This window comes from Drosophila sulfurigaster, chromosome 3 (genome assembly GCF_023558435.1).
Source record: "Drosophila sulfurigaster albostrigata strain 15112-1811.04 chromosome 3, ASM2355843v2, whole genome shotgun sequence".
Taxonomy (NCBI): Eukaryota; Metazoa; Arthropoda; class Insecta; order Diptera; family Drosophilidae; genus Drosophila; species Drosophila sulfurigaster.
The window spans coordinates 19,610,874-19,632,621 of NC_084883.1; the positions used below are offsets into that span (position 1 = coordinate 19,610,874).

General features: G+C 37.0%; 2 protein-coding genes across 5 annotated transcripts in view; both read right to left on the reverse strand.

The window, feature by feature from the left end:
• Positions 1-236: 236 nt before the first annotated feature.
• LOC133846227 (mannosylglucosyl-3-phosphoglycerate phosphatase) lies at positions 237-13,198 on the reverse strand. Of its 4 annotated transcripts, XM_062281049.1 has the most exons (11): positions 12,910-13,198; positions 10,575-10,704; positions 6,568-6,865; positions 4,492-5,038; positions 4,338-4,424; positions 2,839-3,402; positions 2,256-2,770; positions 1,955-2,194; positions 1,804-1,899; positions 1,668-1,738; positions 237-1,578 (listed from the first exon to the last, which is right to left on the reverse strand). In XM_062281049.1, exons 3-11 carry the CDS (start codon positions 6,853-6,855, stop codon positions 1,515-1,517), a joined length of 2,472 nt encoding a protein of 823 aa, XP_062137033.1. In that variant the 5' UTR covers positions 6,856-6,865; positions 10,575-10,704; positions 12,910-13,198; the 3' UTR covers positions 237-1,514. The 4 variants fall into 4 exon arrangements, with proteins under 4 accessions (XP_062137033.1, XP_062137035.1, XP_062137032.1 ...); XM_062281051.1 differs by lacking the exon at positions 6,568-6,865 and having other exon boundaries at positions 12,910-13,189; XM_062281048.1 differs by lacking the exons at positions 10,575-10,704; positions 12,910-13,198 and adding an exon at positions 6,974-7,221.
• Positions 13,199-13,858: 660 nt separating this feature from the next.
• LOC133846103 (uncharacterized) overlaps positions 13,859-21,748 on the reverse strand; it is a 62,435-nt gene continuing 54,545 nt past the window's right edge. The window contains 8 exon segments of the mRNA XM_062280854.1: positions 13,859-17,058; positions 17,816-17,999; positions 18,063-18,165; positions 18,969-18,999; positions 19,001-19,033; positions 19,035-19,606; positions 19,679-20,206; positions 21,528-21,666. Of these exon segments, the coding sequence (XP_062136838.1) occupies positions 16,522-17,058; positions 17,816-17,999; positions 18,063-18,165; positions 18,969-18,999; positions 19,001-19,033; positions 19,035-19,606; positions 19,679-20,206; positions 21,528-21,666 (2,127 nt within the window). The 3' untranslated portion in view covers positions 13,859-16,521.

Below are 21,748 nucleotides of genomic sequence, written 5' to 3' on the forward strand. Positions count from 1 at the left end.
AAGGTTAGAGACGAACGAAGATGGATAGTTAAGCAACACCCGCTGCTGCTAGTTGTAATGTAGTACTCTCTAAACATATACGCTATATTGTACATTTAGTTAACTTTTTGTATGTATTTTAAAGCATGGACATTGATTTAGCTCTGACATCGGTTTTGCTATTCAATTTGTCCTCCTATTGTTTACCTTTATGTAATTGATTTGTTTGCTTTTGGTCTGTATACACATATTAACTATTTTCTTTAAATTCTTTTTAATTTTTTTTTTGTGTTTTTCTTTTTGTTTGTTGGCAATTCAATTGCATTATTTAATCGTTTAAAATATTGCGCACTGCATTTTATTTATAGTTTTTTTTTGTTATAAGGAATGCTACTCATACTTTGTTGCTTTGTTTGAGCACAGGAAACTGGCAAAGCATTAATTATTTCACTTTTTCATTCTTGTTCTATACAAAAAGTTCATCTGATTGCATTCATTGTTCGCAAACAAACACACGTTCAACATTCTTTAAGCGTCGCGCCCCAAAAGTTCCCATAAAAATATATACGCTCACACACAATACCCTACAATATCGAAAATATTGCTTACTTTCTTGTTTCTTGAGTTTTCAACAGCTCAGCTCACTAATAGGTAATAGCTCTATCATCAATCTGAACCTGAACCTATCCCAAAAGACACTACACTAGCTACACAGGTTTACCGAGGGGGCGAGGGGCACATCTAAAATCAATATTATCTATGTATGTATGATGTGTTTATAAAATGTGTGTGTAAAATACTGCTACAACCTTTACGTTGATCGACGGATTTTGCATGGGGGAAATGTACGGAATGTCGAATGTCAAATGAAAACATAGTTTCAATCGGCAAGCCGAAATCGAAATACCCTTGCAGACGGTTCTTCTAAGAGTTGTACATTAAAGCTAAATGATCGTTTTTCTTAACTTAAAATAAAATTTGTAAATTTAACTCGTTTTGCATCTCCAATTGTAAGATTTCTACCAATATATCTATGCTAAATAAAACTTATTTATACATATCTATTCTTTGATCGATTGCACTGAAGGCAACTAATGTATTTCACATTGATCCAGCTCAATCAGACAAGGAACAACTGAATCTGTAATGTCGAAACTACAAGAAAATTTGGCATTTCGATCTTAATTTACCCTGTTTCGTAAAATACTACACATACTCTCTAGTTCTTGACCCTGCAAGGGTAAACAAAAAGTTAAAAATAAAAACATTTGATCATTTCGTAAACTTAAATTTATCAACTTGTCTTAACTTATGTTAAACTTTTTAGGTACACATATAAAATATTAATATCAATGTATGTATATCAAGTTCGCGTAGAGTTTGTTTCCATTAAAGAAGTCTTGAAGTGTTTACAAACAAACTTAGTGAAACTAAGTAATAAATAACATATCTAAATATATAAACAAGTTGATCGATTTTAAATCCGATCGCATAACTAAACTTGTACTACATTTAATCTTTACTTTAAACTTAACTCATATATGCTTTTCCATATCGGTAATTGCCCTACAATTCGTATCAAGTTGTCTAATTTTGTAACTACAAACAAAAAAAGAAAAAGGAAAAGAGAAGTGGAAATGAAAAGTAAACGTAAATGCAAATATAAAAAGCATAAAATAGAACTTTACTCGTCCTCTGCCTCGGTGATCGTTGAGTTCATGATGTGCGTCTCCTTCTTGTACACCAACTGTCGATGATGCTGCAAAGGATGATAAAAAAAAGAGGTTAATCTATAACAAATGTATTGTACACTCTAGTATCTACCTCCTCGTTCTGTATCATAATAATACGATGCTCCACCTGCGGCGCCAAGTCGCAAGTCGACTGCTCCAAGTCATCCAGCGAAGCTCGACGCAGCATCTGTTAAAAAGTCATTTAGTAAGCAAATCTTTACATCCAATCACCACTTTATTACCTTCTGCGAGTTGCCATGCGACAAGTCCATGGACTTGTTGTGATGTCCCACCGATAGCTTACGTATGGGCGATGGACCATCGAGATCCATGCTGTCCAAGCACTGCACCAGGCTGTGTCTGCGCGAGAGCGTCACCAGCGACTGTCGATGCTTAGTGTTCTGGCCGCATTTGCGCGAATTGATTGCCTTAAAGTGATTCTGCAGCGTGATGCCCAACTCGGGACAGGCATCGTCATCCATCTGCACAAAAATAAGCATTAAAATCTCTCTTTAGCAGTGAAACCCTTTTTGGTTTACTCACCAGCACTTTGGCATCTTTGAACATGGTGTATCCATCACAGCCCATGAAGATGTAGCTCTTGACGCACAGCTTGTAAGTCTGCTCGAGATTCAGATACTCATCGCCCACTTGAATGAGCTGTGGATCAATGCGTTTGCCAGGCGCAGCCTGTGGATCAAAGGCAAAGCTAATGCCAGCCACCTGAGGGAAGCGACCCTCTAGCTTTGGATATGCAGAGACGCCATTCTCCAACGCTTGCCATAGCACGCTGCCCTTAACCTCCAACAGTATCAATGGATCCCGCATGGGTATAACATTAACCAGATCACCCATGGTGAAGGCGCCCACGGGATGTATGCGATCCGAGCGGAAGGTGCCGCCATTAATGATGACCACATCGGCGCCAACAGCTGCCAGCACCACATCGCAGACCCAGTTGCCCAGATTTGTCTCCTGGGTGCGCACACGTGAGAAGCGTCCGTCGAGCTCTACGCTGAATACGCCCATCACATCCTTAAGCTTGCTCTCAATGAACTCTGTGGGAAAGAAAAAGACAGTTCAGTTTGAATTTCGACTTAGAACTTTAGGCACTTTTGCTACTCACTGGCATATTTGGAGAGCTCCTCTTTGAGCACCGGATCTTCGGGTATTTTGGCTGTGACATCCACACACTGCACATCCGTGGTGAACTGTGTGCGATTGTTCGCCTGTCGTTCGATTGTGATGACGGAGAATTGCTGGAAGTCTGTGCCAGACTTTACAATCATTTTGCCATTGATTTCCGTCACCTCACGCACATGATCGTGTCCACCGAGAATGATGTCGATGCCATTGCATTTCTCGGCCAGATTAATATCGTTGGGTGTTCGCATGTGAGTCAGAGCAATGATCAGATCACAGCCCTCGTTGCGCAGCTCACGAGCGAGTCGATTGCCAGCCTCTACATAATCAATGTAGGTGACTTCGGTGGGATCAATGGTGGGCAATGTTTCGAGCCATTCCCTCTCCACGAGGCCAATGAGACCAATCGAGATTTGATTGTGCAATATGAAGTGGGAGATTTTGCCACCGCCCAGCGGGCGTCCAGTTTCGTTGTCAACCACATTCGACATCAGCCAGGGAAATTCAGTTTTCTTAATCAGCTTGACCAGCACATCTAGGCCATGATCTAGTTAAGATAGAGAGAACAAAGTTAATATAATTTACGTATCCTTTTATAGACAACCATTTTAAGTCATATTTAATATCTTTTATACTGCATCAGATGTTGCATTCATTTGTAAGCTGATTAGATAGCAACATTGTCATTAAAATTCTATATCTTTATGTTTAGCATCTTAATATAAAATTACATTCTTTTTAATATGAACTTAGCATACGCAACGAATATTTTACACCATTTTATTTCTACTTAAACTTTTTCACATAGATCGCAATATAGCTTTTCTTCTTTCTGATGTTTTTAATTAATGAATAATAAATAAATTAGTATTGCTTAGCATCTTAATATAGAATTTTATCTGTACAAATATCTGCATTTTAGTGTGGCATAATCAACGCTCTATTTTTAGCAGCAAATAATGCATTTGTTAAGCTGTTTAAATTCTAAGACCCTTTTGCTAAGAATCAACAATTTTGCTATTAATGTCTCTAAAATTCATGTTTAGAATATAAAAATAGAATTATCTGAACATTATTTCATTATTCTTATTTTACGACTGCCTTGCATTACATTAACTTAAGCAACGATTTATTTTCTTCAGCACTGGCATTAATTTGCTTTACCTATTAAAATTATATTTCCTATTTAAATATCTGTGTTCAAGTTTATCATCTAAATATAGCAATCTCAAATTCTGCATTAGCATTTCTTATCATAATATTTAGGTAAAGCAAGGAACATAGAATATTTTAAAGTATTCTAAGACTTTGGTTGAAGTTACAAGTTGTAACTGCTCTGATTCTATAAATATGCATTTCTACTTCAGCAGCTGCTGAATTAACATTTCCAAGCATAACATTAAAGTTTACTTCGAAGAAATCAATTAAATTCTTCCTCACTTTAAGCGTAGCAATTCCTTAAATTTAAATCCAAGGACTCACCGAAATCGTGATTGCCAAAGACGGCGCAGTGTGTGCCCACTTGATTGAGCACAGGAATCATCTGCTCGCCCTGTGTGAAGGTGCTCACTGTGGGATGTAGCAATAATTAATGGCAGTTCATTAGCTATGCCAAGGGGAGTGAGGCGATACTTACGCATGCTGGGCGAGAAGGCATCGCCACTGAATAGCACGAGAGGATTCAAGTGTGCATAGCTCTTGATGGCTGTGGCAAAGCGAGCGGCGCCACCGATTGGCTCTGTTTCGGCCATGGACTCAATGTTGTAGACATCGTTGTAGTGTAGGATGGTCAATGGTTTATCCTCACCCTCTGTCATCTTCAGCAGCTTCTTTGTCTTCTCCAGCTGTGATGATATCGATGTGGAACGTCCAGTCAGGCCGTTCGGTGTGCCACGCACTCGATGACGCGGACTCTGCGGTTGACTAACGGATGCGTAGGCACGCGTACGTGTCAGCAATTTGGTGTCGCAGGTCTCCTCGTCCTGGGCAATGCCAATGCAGCCAGCCGAGATTGTCGAGCCGCTCAACGAACCCTCGGCACTTGTTGTGGTCGGCACACTGCCGGACGATGCGGACACCGAGACTGTGGGAGCGAGGGAGAGGTCGAGGGAGCGAAAATTTGGATTGGTGCTCTGTAGCATCGACAGTGTCCGGGTGCCAGCGTCTCGCACCTCAATGGAAGCCTGTAAAACGAGGAGATTCATGCAGATTAGCAAAGGAACAATATAATTGCGGTGCATATATAGACATAGATTCTATCGATAGACATTTAGCAGCCAAGGGAAAAACTGAACTGATCTAACAGATCAGCTTAAATCAAAATGGTTGCAATAGTTCTTAGATAATCCAATTTAGAGGGGGGAGAAGACAGGTCGCCAACGAGCTAACTTAAAATAACTACGAGGAATTGAAATCATGAAATATTTTCTTAATTCGAATTAAAGTAAACAAACCTACAGATTCATTAAAAATAAAAATAAAACAATAATTAATACTGATCTAACTTTATACAATTTTGTTTTAAGGAAAGCACCAAAGAAATTCATAAAATCATTTTGGAGAACCAAATAAAATAAAATATAAATTCGAACGAGATAAATAAATCATTTCGAACAAAGGCAAAAAAAACGAACATTTATTATGAAATATAAAACAAGCTTACTTTGATTTACAAAGAATAAGAATAGCATATAATTTTTCTAACGAAAACAACTACAAATGTAATAAATTATGTTGGAACTTTCTTAGAGAATTTAAAAGTGTACCCATAGAAAAAGAAGATACTCCGGACGTCATCAAACAAATTAAGAAAATTATATTAAAAACCAATCTATTGAAACAAAATTGTAAGCTGCAGAAATTTCGAAAAAAATATATATATCAATTAAGAAGAATCCTTTGATATCTAATATCTTTACAATAAATAGATAAAAAAAGAGAGAGGAAGGTACACACAATTTTTATGATATCTACTGCCAATTTCATAAATAACAACGAAAACAATTATATATGGTACATATAATTATTGTTGAAAGAAGTCTACCTCTAACGAATAAAATTGAATTTAAATTTAGCACACACAAAAAGAAGAAATCAACTCAAATTTAAAGAAATACAATTTTCAATATTATACCTTAGATATAATAAATGTAAAATAAAAGATTAAATAGTTTGTTGCATTTATTAAACAAATAAAAATAAGTGCAGGTACACATAAATACTGTAATAGAGAATGATGTCATTTAATTTTCATTGTTTTTTCTTTTTCTTTGCTTTGGCAGCAAAGTTATTTGCCTTTTAAGTAAGAGACGTGCCTTTTGGACAAAGCGCACTTCCGCTCTTGCAACTAAATAGTGAAGCAGAAGGTGTGTTTGGGGGGTTGGGGTTGGGATTGGAGGGTGCATATATAGTATATTACAGAGTAAGTAGTAGGTATAAAGCTTGTGCAGGAGATTACATTACGACAACGACAACGACAACAAAACGAAGGATGAGAAGGTGGAGTTTCGTAAAGTGTGCAAAACACAAAGGTGTGTGGGCGTAATTTAGTGTGTCGTAATTTGAGCTGAGCTGAGTAACTGCTTCGGCTTTAGCTCAAGTGCAACACCAACAACAACATAGACATCCACAATGCACATACACACACACACACACACACACAATGACACACTCAGATACAGAGAGAGAGAGAGACAGAAGGGAAAACAGAAACCTGCTTCAGCCAGCCAACAACATTGCCCATGGCTGCTCCACGATTGCTGCCGCCGCCGCTGCTGCTGTTGCCACCGCTGCCGCTGCCGATGCCGCCGACGCTGCTGCTGCCGCCTGTCAAATGCACTAGACGTCGACTGGAACCGGAGACAACGCCAACGCCAACAGTGCCGCCAGCTGTTGGAGTTGTTGGTGATGGTCCTCCGATAGTGTTCCCAATATTCCCACCGACGCCAGCGCCACCGCCACCGCCATCATTGTTGCTGTTTTTGTTGTTGCTGCTGCTCATCCTGCGGCCGCTGCACAGAAGCAAAGAATAGTTTGGTTTTTGCTTTTGTTTTCTTTCATTTTCATTTTGATTTTCATTTTCTGCTGCTGCAAGTCTATTGAGAAATCTTACAACTTACAACACACAATTCGTGGCATATTTCAAGCTGCGTATACGCATTTTTTTCATTGCTCTTCACAACACATCAACAACAATTTCGTCGTTTCGAAAACAACTTGCGAAATTTATGCGACAACAAATCGTAACTAAAAATAAAAACAAAAACACAAAAACGCGCGCGCCAAAAAAATAAAAACACACGTCAACAACCAAAATTTAAATGTTTGTTGTTATACTATTTGTTTCGATTTCGTTTATTTTCTGTTTCGAAATATTGTAGAAATTTGTTGCGAACGTCGCGCGTTTCGCTGCGAGATTGAAATGCAAAAACAAAAAATGATTTGCTGAATGCAAAATTTAACTCAACTAAAATTGAATAATTTCATTGCAGCAAACAAAAAAAACAGATAAGCAATCGTAGTGAGATAGAGTGAGTGTAAAAGAGAGAGAGATAAAGCGCGAGAGGTTGAAACGAGAGACTCGCAGAGCGATAAAGAGGCAAAGATAGAGAGTGTTCAAGTGTCGAGCGTAGAGGTAACAATTGAAACGAAAATGAAAACGAAATAAAGATCGAAGAGAGCAGTTAGCCAAGTGCAAAACACTTACACTCTTTCTCACAAACACTCACTCACTCACTCAATATAAATGCATTGTTTATTGTTGTCATTGTGGCAATAAATAGCATAAGTATAGCCACAAATTACCAGGTTGAATAATCAAAACAAATGCGACTAGTCAATGCCCTGCTGTGTCTCAGCTGCAATCAGCAGCTGTTTGTTATCTCTACGCTTAGCTCTTCTATATTAATTCATCAAACAAATGTTAGGTATTTAATAATAGACTTTAAAGCCAGACAGTACACAAAGTATCAAAGTGTCGCTTAGACTTTTCCATTCTGATATAATTTAAGCAAAATGACCTTCAGCTGTCTCTAAGTTTTTAAAAATTCAACAAATTGGCCTACTAATAAAATTCTTGCTTCTTGCTAATAAATTTACATTTGAATTTAAATAACTGAGCACACCATTTCCGAGTTCATATCACCTAGGCTTCAATTTTGGCATTTTAGAAACTTAAACAAAGCCTTCCACATATTCTTATTTAATATAAACAAGCAGGCTGAAGTGGAGTGTGCTCGACTGTGAGATACCCGCTATCCATTCCTTAGAAATGCAAAGCAGTGCGGTAATATAATTTAAATATACCATGCCAATATGCTGAAAATACACCGAAATCTAACATATTAATATACCGAAAAATACCAGAATAGGCGATATCAGTATACCAAGAAATGGCATGATATTCAACTCAATACACCGAAAATACCGAACATTGTGACGTTAATATACCGAAAATGTCGATATATACAATATTAATATATAATATATATATATATACAATATTAATGTTGCTCTATTTTTATCTCTATCACTATCACTATCTCTATCTGTATTTCTATCTCTATATAGGTCCTCATACGGACAAAAATCTTCAACTTACAAAAACTAAACTTATCTCTTCTGACATATGTAAAGATTATTTGCAAACGAAGCGTGTATTTGCAGTAATGTTCATATTTGCCGTCACATTTACTTTTACTTTCCTGCTATACATAAAACTTTGCCATTTGCTGTCTAGAAATGAATGTGCTTCAATGTGTAAGCTGCTTAAGCATCGGACAAAGTTGTAGATACATTTTTGCTCAGCACGATAGACAGATTGACAAAGTGCGTGCTAGTTTTTTGCTATTGTATAAATACACACACACAATAGTAGCAAACATTGTTAGATGTTTCGGGCAGCATTGGCATTGATAATGAAAGTTAAGCAAACGAACGAACGGACGAACGAACGCATGAATTTACATGCACATTGCGTATACGCAACGTTTTCAGTTGAGATGCGTCAAACAAGGTCGCATTCTTGTTTTAGTGAATCAGAATGTGCCTGGGAATGTGTGTGACACTACACACAAAGCACTCTTATGTGCACACACATATATAAATGTGTTCCCATATGAATAAGGTTTGCTCGTCGTGTATATGGAGCCATAAAAAATGTGGTTTTTAACGGCGTCACGGCAGCTGAACCACAAAATTACTGAAAGGAAATGAGTTCTGAGCACTGTCGAAATATGAGCAAGGGCAAGGGCAAGGCGAAAGGCAAGGCAAGGCAAGCTAACAAGAGGATGCCATGCAAAAAGAGACGACAATCGATAATTTCGATGGCCAAAATGATGGTTAAGGACATGACAGCTATTTGGCTTAGACGAGTGCTCCCAAGTGCTTTGCTTTTGCCCGAAAAGGCCATGCCTTTTGACGTGTTAATCATTGACATCGATGACAACGACAACAACGATGACAACGACGACATCAAGAATGGAGAGAACGACTCTTGGGGGCGCTCTTATCAATTATATTCAATCAACTCAATTATCTATGCGGAAACACTTGATTAACTCTGCGTATACGCAATTTTGTGGCTAACAATGAGTTTTCTTGGAAACATCTCATGATTGCCAATAAAAGTTTAATACGTCTTAACATATCAGGCAATATGCGGAAATTTGAGCACTCGAAAAAAAGTAGTATATAGTATTGAAGGACATACTCATACATTGCACTTGGGCGACGACTTCCGTTAGCCCTGAAGGGTAAAAGCCAAGGATATGAATATATCAAGTGCACACGGGCCAAACGATTGCATGCATATTGCTCGATAAATTCAGCAGGCAGACGAGAGCTTCACAGACACCTTTGAAGAAAGTCAAGGGTCAATTGACGAACTGCGCTCGCTTCAGCATTATTATTTGTGCAAAAATCAAAAAGCGAGAGAGAGCGAAAGCTGTTCTGTGAGTGTGTGTGTGTGTGTGGCGAGGCCAAAGGATCCTTTGTGGCGCCGAGCATTGAGGTCGCCAAGTCACAGAACAGAACAGAACTGGAAAAAAAAGAAAATTTGCTAAACCCTCTGGGGAGCCAAGTGAGCAAACGGCGCGTGCCAAAAAACAAGCTCATATGTGTGTTGTATGTGTGCGAGTCTCAAAGGTGGGCGAGGCCAGCAGGACTTCAACAGGATATACAAAGTATTGTGTGTATTTGCACAGTTATAGACATGTACACACAGTTAGCGGCAGTTAACAAACACAAACGCACACACACACGCAATCGAAAGAGAAAATTTGATTAGCATATTAAGTATACGTAACGGACAGTGCAATTTGTTCCTTTTCTTACCTGACTTTGGGTTTGCGGACCAACAAGAAAAGGATCAAGTACGTGTAGAGCAAAAGGCAAAGACGAAAAAAACAAATCAGTGTTGAATTATTTACAAATTAAATTCCAAAAATTCCTGACCCTTTTTTTTTTTTTGTTTTGTTTTGGTTGCTTTTGTCTCACTTTTTTTCGGCTTGGGTGTTTCTTGTACACAACCTTTATGAACTGTATTGAGGCATACATAAGTAGCTTAGAGTTAATCAGTCGAAGGCGTATTTACCTTCATCAAATTGCCAGAGCTTTATATACATCAGCCTTAAATCTTAGGCTATAATTGCGCCACAAATCAATAGAGGCAATTATGGCAAACACTTAAATATCCAACCAAGACAGACAGAGAGAACTTACGTGCGTGTTAGGCTTGTCTCCAGTAATGCCTCTTGTTATTATTTTCCTTATGCGATGCAAGCGACGACCTTGTGTTTTTCTAGTTTCCTGGGCAACCACTTGCGGTCGTTTGTACTGAATGCTAGGCCAGCTATAAATAGTTAAACAAATAATAAGCGCATATTACTTTTAATATTTTAATTAATTTTGTTTATTAAAGCCGCAGCCAAGTTGCATGCACACACAGATACACAGACACACACACATCCGCTGTTGTTGCCGGTCGAAGCTGTAATGGCCACAATCGAGAGCACAACTTTCGAAATTCTGCAGAAACTTTGATGGCAAAAGCGAGGGAGCTGCTTCGCCGCTGTTGCTTCAAGGGATGGCTGATGGTCTAACATACACATACTGAGGACGAGCGGAGGAGAGGCGGTTGGATGGATGGATGAGGCTGACTGGCTAACTTTGACTGTATTAAAGCCTCGAGGGGGAATGAGCATTGATGGGGGCCCACAACCGATACTTCTTGGAAACAAAACAAATTCAATTTTTGCTTTGCGCAGTTATCTGTTGACATGTTTCTCGTTTTTGATGAGCAAAATTCCTCGAATAGCTATGCAGAGACAACAAACAAAGGCCTTCCACATCAAGATTTTAATTGCAGAGCTTCAAAAATGCGTTAAAACTCAAAAGGCATGACTCGACAGCTTCATCAAAAGTGATTTTTTCATGCGTTAAGATATGTGTCAGTCAGCTAAAAAAAAATTTGGCAATTTATTACTATTTTCAAGGCGATCAAACTGCGATCAATAAGCGTTTCCGTTAAGCATTAACAGCTTAGCATAATATTTGCTCAATATTAACAGTGCTAATAACATTGACATAATATGTGCTCAGCATTAACAGTGCCAATAACATTGACTATTCATTTGGCTTAACATTAACAGTGCCAATAACATGGTCTATTGACTTTGTGTCTCGCATCAGCGAAGCTTTGAAACACTTTTTTTTTATTTATAACTTATAAGAAATATTTGTGTTGTGTTTTTTTATTTTTGGCAAGTTGTCAGCTAGAGATAAGTGTGTCAATGTGATTGCCATGTGCGTGCCTAGACCTTGTTGTCTAGTGCTGTTTTTTGGGGGCCAAATCATAAGCGTCTAAGAGTTTAATTAACCCTCTCGGCACTTGTTGTCGTTGGCCCACATAAGTCAAGTTTTCTCCCTCTCTCTCTCTCTCACACACTCTGAAACAGGACAACGACACACACACACACATTTACACTGGTTTGCGATTTATAATCAGCTGTGCCAACAAAAAGCTTGCTCAGCTTCTCTTCCTAGCGGTGCTCTCTTAAGCTTTAATGAGCATACCTGCTGGCTGCGCTCTCTCAAGTCTCTCTGTCTACCTTTCTCACTCTCACACTATGTAACCCGTCGTCACGTTGTTTGTTGTTCTTGCTGCTGTTGCTGTTATTGCGCCTTCGACGGTTATTATTATGTATTTTCATGGTGTGTTTGCATGTTGTTGCTTCTGCTTGTTTCTCTACAGCTGGATATGGTTTTTTTTTTGTTTTAAACGTGTTGAACGGTTAACGCTTTAGCTTTTTTGCGCTTTTACTGAAACCTGTGTACATGTGGGTGAGTGTGAATGTGTGTACACTCAAACACAGTGTTTGTGTGTGTCGGTGAGTAATGTAATTTTGTGAGGGTTACAAGTTTTGTAAGTATGTAAGCACTTGGCGAACCTGAACTTGCAGCTGTTTTTCCTTTATAAAAATAAACTGTTTATGCAGTTCAATTTTGTGCGGGTTGCGCGACTCCAGACTCGTTACTTTCTTGTGCTTTTTGCCTTGTCTATGGGACTTGGAATTGTTCTCTGCGCTCCCCCCGTCGATGACCTAATATGAAGGGCAGCGACATAAATATGTACATAGTTAATATAATATGCCTGATTTGCTATGTCTACCGTGCATAATATTTGAATAAAAACTCGTGCTAATATTTATAAAAGTCAATTGGCACTTCCGCTGTCAGTTCTCATTCATAAATTGGCAAAAATCTGTACACGAATTTGCACAATTTACCGTTGCCGCAATTACTTTCACTTGCAACAAACACACACGCAAACTAACACAACGTTTTAAGTGGTGTAATAATATTTATTAATCAATTAATTAATTGCGCACTGATAACGTTTAGCTTCCCTCCTATTGAACCAAAGTAACACAAACATACATACTCTTACACAAACACAGATTTCTATGCATGCTTGATTTTTTTTTGCGCGCTTTTGTTTACAGTTTCAATTTCATTTCACACCTGCCACATTTGGTAATATTTTTTATTTACACACCTTGTGCAGAAAATTGATAGGCAATTTTGCGCACCGTTTTTTCTTGTACACCACAATTTTGCTCCTTGTTACTGCTTGTAATATATTCTGCGTATAAAAAAGTGTCACACACACATCAACGCAACGCAATTCGCGAAAACCGAACCGTACCAGAGGAAGGCAGAACTCCAACTAAAATGCGACACCTAGTGTTAATGTTAATGTTAAGAATATTTGCCAAAATCAAAACTGTTAATGTTAGACTTTAGCAAATTCAAAAGGGACGAATGAGAAATAGTTTATCCACAGCGCCAAAAATAATGCAGTTAACAAAACGAATTGAAATTGACAAAACGAGTTTAAAGCAAAATTATTTCACATAAAATGAATTTCTTACGTCAAATTTATTTAATTTCAAACGATTAACGATATTCCGCTTCGACAAACGTTTTCCACACATCTCTATAATATAAATTGACAGCTAACATTGATAAGCTTTAGCATTGCCTTTTGAGTAAACTTGTCAAGTGAGGAGCAATATTAACCATCCGTTACAGTTTGAGAGGCACTGATGTACGCTAGAAATGTTAACCTTTAATAAGAAGCAGACTTTGACTATATTAAATTTAAATACGAACGCTAACTGGATTTTACTAGTTTAGTAAATTTTCTAATATAAATTCTAATTGAAAATTATTCTACATTTACTCATTGTTAACAGGAAAGCTTACTGCGATTTATAATAGAAGAGAATCCTAGGTGACAGTTTATCATTAGCTTCTTCGCTGCAGTTAACATTCTGTACATTCCGGGAAATCCCGAAATTAGATTTGGGTTAACCAAGAAAGAAGTTTATTCAAGAATCCCGACAAAATGTTTATTTTTTTTAGTAATTGCTGACAAAATCATGTTGTGAATACCCCACCAAGTCTATGAAGAAAACTCTGTTGTTGTTTATATTATTTAATAATTTTTATTTATAGTACCTCACTTTAAAAATTACGTTATACCAATATTACATTAAATGTTTGCTGTTTAAACTGCCTTCCAATTGCCATATACATACATCAAAACTACTTGTATTCGCATAATGTCTTAAGACATACGCGTTATAATTATCAATATTATAATTATTGTTATTATTATTATTATTCTTTAGGTCTGTATGGTTCCGTCTGGGCTAACATTTATGTTTATAATCGATATATATATATTTGTTTTCTGTATATGTACTTGATAATCCGAAATGTGCTATAATATTGTGTGGTTAATGATTACACTTAAACTTGTAATAAGCTTAAACTATAAATTTCTTTTTTAAATGTTCTGTTTAGATTTCATTGATCAAGTGTTACTTCAATTCTTTAATATACGTTTTCCTTTTTTTTAATTGTTCCTTGCGACAATTTTAACAATGTTATTATGATATATGTATTTGTATATTTTATTGGTATTAACTCTTAAAGATTTTTACTTCATATGCTGTTCATTTATCCATCGAATTGATAATTAATTTACAATGATATACAGTTGTTGTTGTTGTTTTTGTGTATTTTTGTTTTTCATTTTTTTGTTTTTGCCTAACAAAAATATGTTTTCTTTAAATTTATGAAAATATAGCAACTAAAAATAATAGGAATTAAATTATGTTGAGTTAAGGTAAGCATATTGCATTTCAGTTCTACGGTATGTAAACACACTATTAAATTATGCATTAAATAAATTAGGCGCAATAAGTGCAAACATTTCGAAATTTACTCTTCACATCCATTCTGTATTAATTGTCAATATTTTGTTTTATTTTTCGAATAGTATTCTTCTAAACACTAAACATATTTATGTATTTACAGAGGTTTTTTCAAAAAGTTTCCTGTTTTTTTTTTTATGCTGAAACCAAAACTTGAAGTAGCTTCAAAAATATAATTGTATTGGTGTGTGTTGTCTATGTATATGTGTGTGTTGTGTATACTTCACTCTTTCTATATACTAATGGAAGCTATACAAAGTTTTCTTTTCTTTTGTTTTTTTTTTCATTAATCCAAATTTTAAAATTTAAAATTTTTTTTATACAACATCGTTTTTGTTTTATTTTCATTTTCATTTTGAGTTTCTTACATTTGATTTTAATAGTTTTTCCTATTACTGAGATATATATTGTTATATGTATACGTATGTATGTGTGTCGAGAAAGAAAACCAAAACAACAAAAACTATTTCAGGGTGTAAGTTGTAAGTTGATCTAAATGTTAAGAGGGATTTATTTCGTATGCCAACACGATACACTAACAGATTGTACAGATTTGCTTCTAAACATGTGAATAAGTGTGTGTGTGTGTGTGTAAAAGTGTTGGTGTGTTACAACTATTACATACATATATTTATGTTGCTTTTACTGTGACTTTTCGTTTAACCATATTAACAACATTTGAAATCTTTTTACAGTTTCTTAAAGTTTTAGTTTTAGTTTTTGTTTCTATCAAAAATACATTTCATTTCATGTGTTTTTTTTTTCTTCATCTTCAATATTTTCATTTTTGCATTTGCTAAAGTTAAAGTAGATTTTTATTTCGCTTCACGTTTTCATTTAAAATTCAAATAACTTTTGTTTTGTTTTCGTTTTTTGTTTTTTGTTTTGTTTGTGATTTGCTTAGAGTCTTTAATTGCTAATGAGTTTAATTGCTAAGACCTTGATGATTTTGGTTTAATTCTAATGTTAAGGTATTTTTCTCTTTCTTTTCTAAACGAAATTATAAAGCATTTCTCATATAAATATATATATATTTATAGATATATGATTATTATATATGTGTATGTGTGTGTGTGTCTATTTATATATATGTATGTGTATGTGTGTGTGTGTGTGTATGTGTGTTGCCGCATATTGTTATTTGCAGTTCGTTTGCCTTTACAAAGTTGTGGGCTCACTTTCAGTCTCACACTAAACTAATTAGAAACAGAACAAAAAATAAGAATAATTCTACATATAGTATGTCTCCGAAATTCTGCTAAAAATGTTCATTTTTGTTGTTGATATTGTTTTTGCTTAATTTTAATTTAATGCTTAAGTTTGCAAATCAAGAAAAAGAAAATAAATTGTCATCGTTTCATCGCGAAAAAAAGAAAATAAAATTCAACTGCTTCTAAAACCGTGGCCGCAAGTGTTTGGTTGTTGATTGTTTGTTGTTCCATATCGTGGTGTGTGTTTTTATAAAGCATATTTCATATACATTAACTTTAAGCTTTTGTTTTTATATAGTATTGTTTGTTATTATGATTATTATTTACATTTGATACACATTCAAATTGTGTAATTAATGTCTCATCTTTTGTTGTAATTTTGATTGGTTTCTTTATCTTTATCTTTTGTTTTTGTTTGCTTTTTGACTTTTGCCAAGTTCTCTTGATTCTTGATGATTTCATCGGCCAAAATAGTTTTTGATCTCTTCACTCTTGCTCTCTTCAAGTTGGTTTGGACATTAACAAATGAAACTGCTTCAGCTTGCGCTTCCAATGCTTCGAATTGAAGCGAAATTTAATGGCGGCGGTGTCGTTGGCTTTATCGGAGTTCTCAGCGGATTTCGGTGCAACATCATTATCAACTTCTTCTTCTTCGACGACGATTGTGGCGCTTTCTCAACGCTTTTGCTTGGTGGCTTTTTTGCGTTTGCTGGTGCCAGCTGTGATTGGCGGTGGCTGATTGGCTGCCGACGATCCGCTCGCGTGTCCTGATATGCTGGCAAATGGTGTTGCTCCGGTTACTGTTATTGCTCGCTCGCCACCTCCTACCCCTGCTGTTGCTGCTGCTCCACTGTTGCTGCCGCCGCCTAACATTGCCGCAGCGTGCAGTGATTCTCAACTACGCTCAGGCGTGCCGTGATGCTGATAGATCTGCTGAAGCTGTTGCTGCTGCTGCTGTTGTTGTTGCTGACTATGCACCACTTGGCTGCTCGATGTTACCACGTCCTGTTGCTGCTGCTGTTGCATGTGTTGCTGTTGATGGTGCGCCTGATGCGGCGACTGCTGTTGCATGTGCACCACATGCTGTTGCATATGCTGGGGCGTCGGCGGTCCCTGCTGCGAACTGTGGTGCTGCGGTGTGCTATGATGTTGCGGTGTGCTATGATGCTGCGGCGTCGGCGGATGCGGCGACGGACTGTACGGGAACTGTTGCTGCAACATATGCAACTTTGCATAAATAAATTGTGAATATCGGTTAGTCAAAGCTGGCAGTTGTGTGTGTGTGTATGTGTGTAGGTTAAAAATGATTACACAAATTAGTTAAACACTCCAAAACGTACAATATTTAGGCGATATCATACAGAATTTTTAGACTGTTTTTAGAATTTTATTCAATCTAAGAGCAATGTAAGGTTTCAAGTGCAAGTAAGTTTCTCTATTTCTCATTATCTTATTCGTTATTTACAGAGAAAGTAGAAGGCATAGCCCAACTGTAAGAAACATTTAATGTGTGTACTACTTATGTAAACTTTGATAAAGATTTTAATAAAATTAGCTTTTATAGTATTCATAAATTAGCTATTTTTCTTAGTGGATAGACGGAACGACGGATGTGTAATTTGCATGCAAGAAAATTTTATTTTCAAATTTATTTTTTTAGAATTCATTTAAAGATGAAGTTAATGCTTCATGTGAAAATTAAATTGAAATTCTGTTTGTAATTATATTATTTGATAATTACAGAGAAAGTAGAAGGCACTGTAAAATTTTAAAACACATTTAAAATGTGTACTAGTCATATAAGTTCTGTTCTCAAGTTTAATAACATTAGCTCTAATAATAATCAAGATTTAAGCAATTATGCAGTCGGACAGACGGAACGACGGATGTGTATTCGCATGCATTTGTGTATTTGTAGTGTGTTTAGCTGTGTTTCAATGTGTTATTTTCCGTTAGTAAGAATACCTACCGAATTCTCCTGACTATGCTCAATAATCTCAATGCTGCCGGTCGTGTTGCCCGATGTGTTCATCAGCGAGACGCCACTGGTATTGGCCACGACATCGTATTTGCCGCGCTTGAAGCGCCCATAGAGCGAGCTGTAGGGCAGGTTATAATGTATGGCCGCCTGATTGATGGACATTTGGCCGACGCTAGAAAATATTAAAATAAATTTAGAATTTACTTAGAGGCGATATTAAATACTTTATACTTACCGCACTGAGTTCAATGCCTCGTTCATGGCATCCTCGGACCAAGGTGTTGGATTCGAACGCGATAGTTCGATGCCCTCCCGCTTGCAGCGTCCATAAAGTGTTCCTTTTGGCATTGTAAGAAATGTATATGGATTAGCACAAATGGGCAGGAGAGAGGGCAAAACAGAGGGGAATAAATTACAGACGAGAACGGAAACAAGCAACCAGAAGGGAAATCAGGATTATGTATTGAGTTCCATTCACCAATGAAATGTAGAAGTAGCGAGTAAATTCTTGCATGAAATCAACGAGTAACAAATAAGCAGAATCAGAATATTGATTCGATAGTTGGATAAAGCCAAGAGGTAGCTTACTGACATAAGCTGAGAGTTGGATGATTAAGGAGTAGTCAGAATAAGGGAAATAGTACCCAAGAAGTAAATTTAAAATGTAACGAGTAGCGAGTATAAGAGATATAACCCCCCACGAGTAAGATTAAGATGTAGCGACTTTCCACAAAGGGTCAGATATTACTTAATGCCAGGGAATAACCAACGAGTAACAGTAACGAGTAGCTAGACGAGCGAATACAAATATGGCGATAAATGGGTCTTTTATAAAGACAGAATTAACAATGATTAGCAATGATAACAATGAAATCAATTGAAGTCCAGGGTTCATTTAGAAACATTTTGAAACAGACTATGGAAGCGAGTAAGGCTAGGAATTAAATGCGAATTCAATACACGTTTAATATGAGCGAAATAACTAACAAGAAGTTACTCGTTCTATATAGAACAAGAACAAGTAGCGAGTAACGAGTACTCGCAGAACAATAAACGATTCCCATAGTTGGAAACGATGGCGGATGAGTGACGAATTCTCAAACCAAACAGCTGCACTCGCCATAGAGGAGAGTGAACTCACCTGTGGGTATGCCGAATTCGGCGCTGGCTTTTTTGCACGGACGTATTGCCGGCGCGTATCGCCTCCCAATGCACGCTCCAAATCCTCGGGTGTCCACGTGGTTGGTGCGGCATTGAATGGCGCCGCCAGCCGTATGCCCTCCCGACGCGCTATCTTGTAGAGCGTCGATGAGGGAATACCGAACGCCTTCGATGCCTTATTCGCCGATATCTGACCCGATCGGAGCGCCTCCAGCGCATTCTGCAATGCATCCTCGTTCCACGATTTGGTTCCGCCCTCCTTCTTAGGCGTTTCGATGCCCAAACGATGAGCACGTTGCCATAATGTCGTTGATGGTATGCCATAAATGGCAGATGCTTTCGTCAGGCTCATGTTTTGATTCTTTAATGCATCTAAAGCGCAATTCATATCATCTTGTGTCCAAGCTTTGGGACCATTAAACTGACCTTTCTCGCCAGCACTACCACCACCACCAATGCCGCCACCACCACCAACACCACCGGCGCCGGGGCCGCAAACGCTGCCACCCAGGCCGCCGTGCTGCTGATCCAAATTCGTATAATGCGGCTCATTCTGATCGTGCGGCGAACCGTTGGCGATCATCATTGAGTCCTCGCTCGTATCCGAGTTGTACATGTCTGTAAAACGAGATAGCGAGAGAGAGAGCCAGTTAGTTGCAAGTTCATATATCCAAATTGTATTCGACTTACCCATATGCCCAGTGGACATCATATTGACAATCTCTGGCGTTATTATCATGCCCGGCTCATGCTTGATCTGGCTCGGATCAATCTCCATGACAGTGGCGCCACTGATTTCCGCATGTGCAGCATGCGTGGCATGTTGTGCATGCACCGCTGCCTGTTGCTGTTGTTGCTGCTGATGTTGCTGTTGCTGCTGTTGTTGCTGCTGTTGCTGACTTTGCGCCAACAATTGCTGAGCATGCAAATGCTGATGATGATGTGCATGTTGCTGATGTTGCTGCTGCTGCTGTTGTTGTTGTTGCTGCTGCTGTTGTTGCTGCTGTTGTTGTTGCTGCTGTTGTTGCTGTTGCTGCTGGGCTTGCACATGCGCCAGGTGCTTGGCCTCAATCACTTCGCTTTTGATATGCTGCACCAGATTCGAGTTGCTCTCGTCGCCGGTCGTATGATGATGCGCTATCGAGTGCATGGGAGATTGATCGAGCCGATGGATTTGCTGAGCCAAATGATTGTCTATGTCGAGCGGTTCGGTGGGATCTAAAACCAATTGCAGAAAGTCAAACATTAATTTGTATTCGAAAGTAATTTCAAAAAAAACTATTAACACTATGTTTGATATACAAACTAAAATAGGAACTAGAATTCCCAGTTGATATGGCTATAATTGTACCTTTGAATTTAATTCGAAGCTCCAATCATAGAAATGTACTTATATAATAATAAATATAACTACATTTCATATATGTGATCATATAATAATAAATATAAGTACATTTATTTTATTAAAAATGGAGTTCAGAATTAAATTCAATAGTACAATTATAACCAGACCAATAGTATTGAATAATTATCTATTATTGTATAATATATATTTTGTTACTATTAGAAAAATACTTTACTACTGTTATACTTTTCTAATATTAAACAATTGCTTGTTGGTTGCTTCACTATTCGTTTTTCTTTAAATTGTCTTACTAGATATAAGTTCTTTAAATTTATTATTAGAATTAGAAATCATTTAACTATGTTTGAATGTATGTATGAAATGTTTATTTGATACACTATTAGCTCTTAGTTTAATTATATACATTTTTCTTCTTTTCTTCCAAATAATAAAACATGTTCGTATCCTATTGCTGGCAATTTATTTGTCTAACTATATTATGCTGAAAAATTAATACATTTTTAGTCAAGTTATTAAACCAAAATGTTTTGTAACTGCCAGAATATAAATACATAACATATGTATGTTTTATGCTTTTTAAAAATTATTTCGTTTTAACTACATATATTCTTTATCTGCGTCAACAGTCGAGACGATATATCCTTCTCCGTCTGACAGTCTGTCTATAGTATATTTGAAATGTACTCTAGATATATACCAAATATGGTATTTTGTATTTTTGTTTTGTGGTATATTAGTTTGATATATTTTAAAATTAATACTAATATTCGAGCACACTCAACTGTAGCTCTCTTGGTAGCTATACTTTACTTTATAATTTACTAAGCTTTTTAAAGAATATGTCAATTGGTGTTAATCCTTAACTGTACTGAAGTTCATCGTTATTATTATTATAATATAGACCCTTCCTAGTATACAACTCCCCCATCAACCTCACTTCCTGTTTATCATTTACGAACTAATGATTCTTTTATGATAGAGTATTCAATTTTCGTTACTCTTCATATATTTACAAAAAATCTACTATAGATCATCTACTACGTCTATTATTATAAATAAATCGTAAATAATATATATAGAAATCTTTATGGCAGTTCTAATTTAGTAATTTGATATGCTACACATATGATTTAAGTTAATGATAGATGGGACTCTAACGCTACCGAAACTCACTTGATAGATCGCGTGTATCGGTGCTGGGGTTGCACGATAGATCGACGTGTTCCGTAACGGTGACTGGTGTGGCCGATGGTGCTGGTGGTTCCGGTGTAAAGTCCAGAAATCCCATGGGCACGCTTAACAGACCGCCGTTCTAGATAGTTGCATTGAATATAATTTGTGTGGAGAATGGAAATGGGTAAAAATGTTAGATACAGATCGAGAGAGATCAAGAG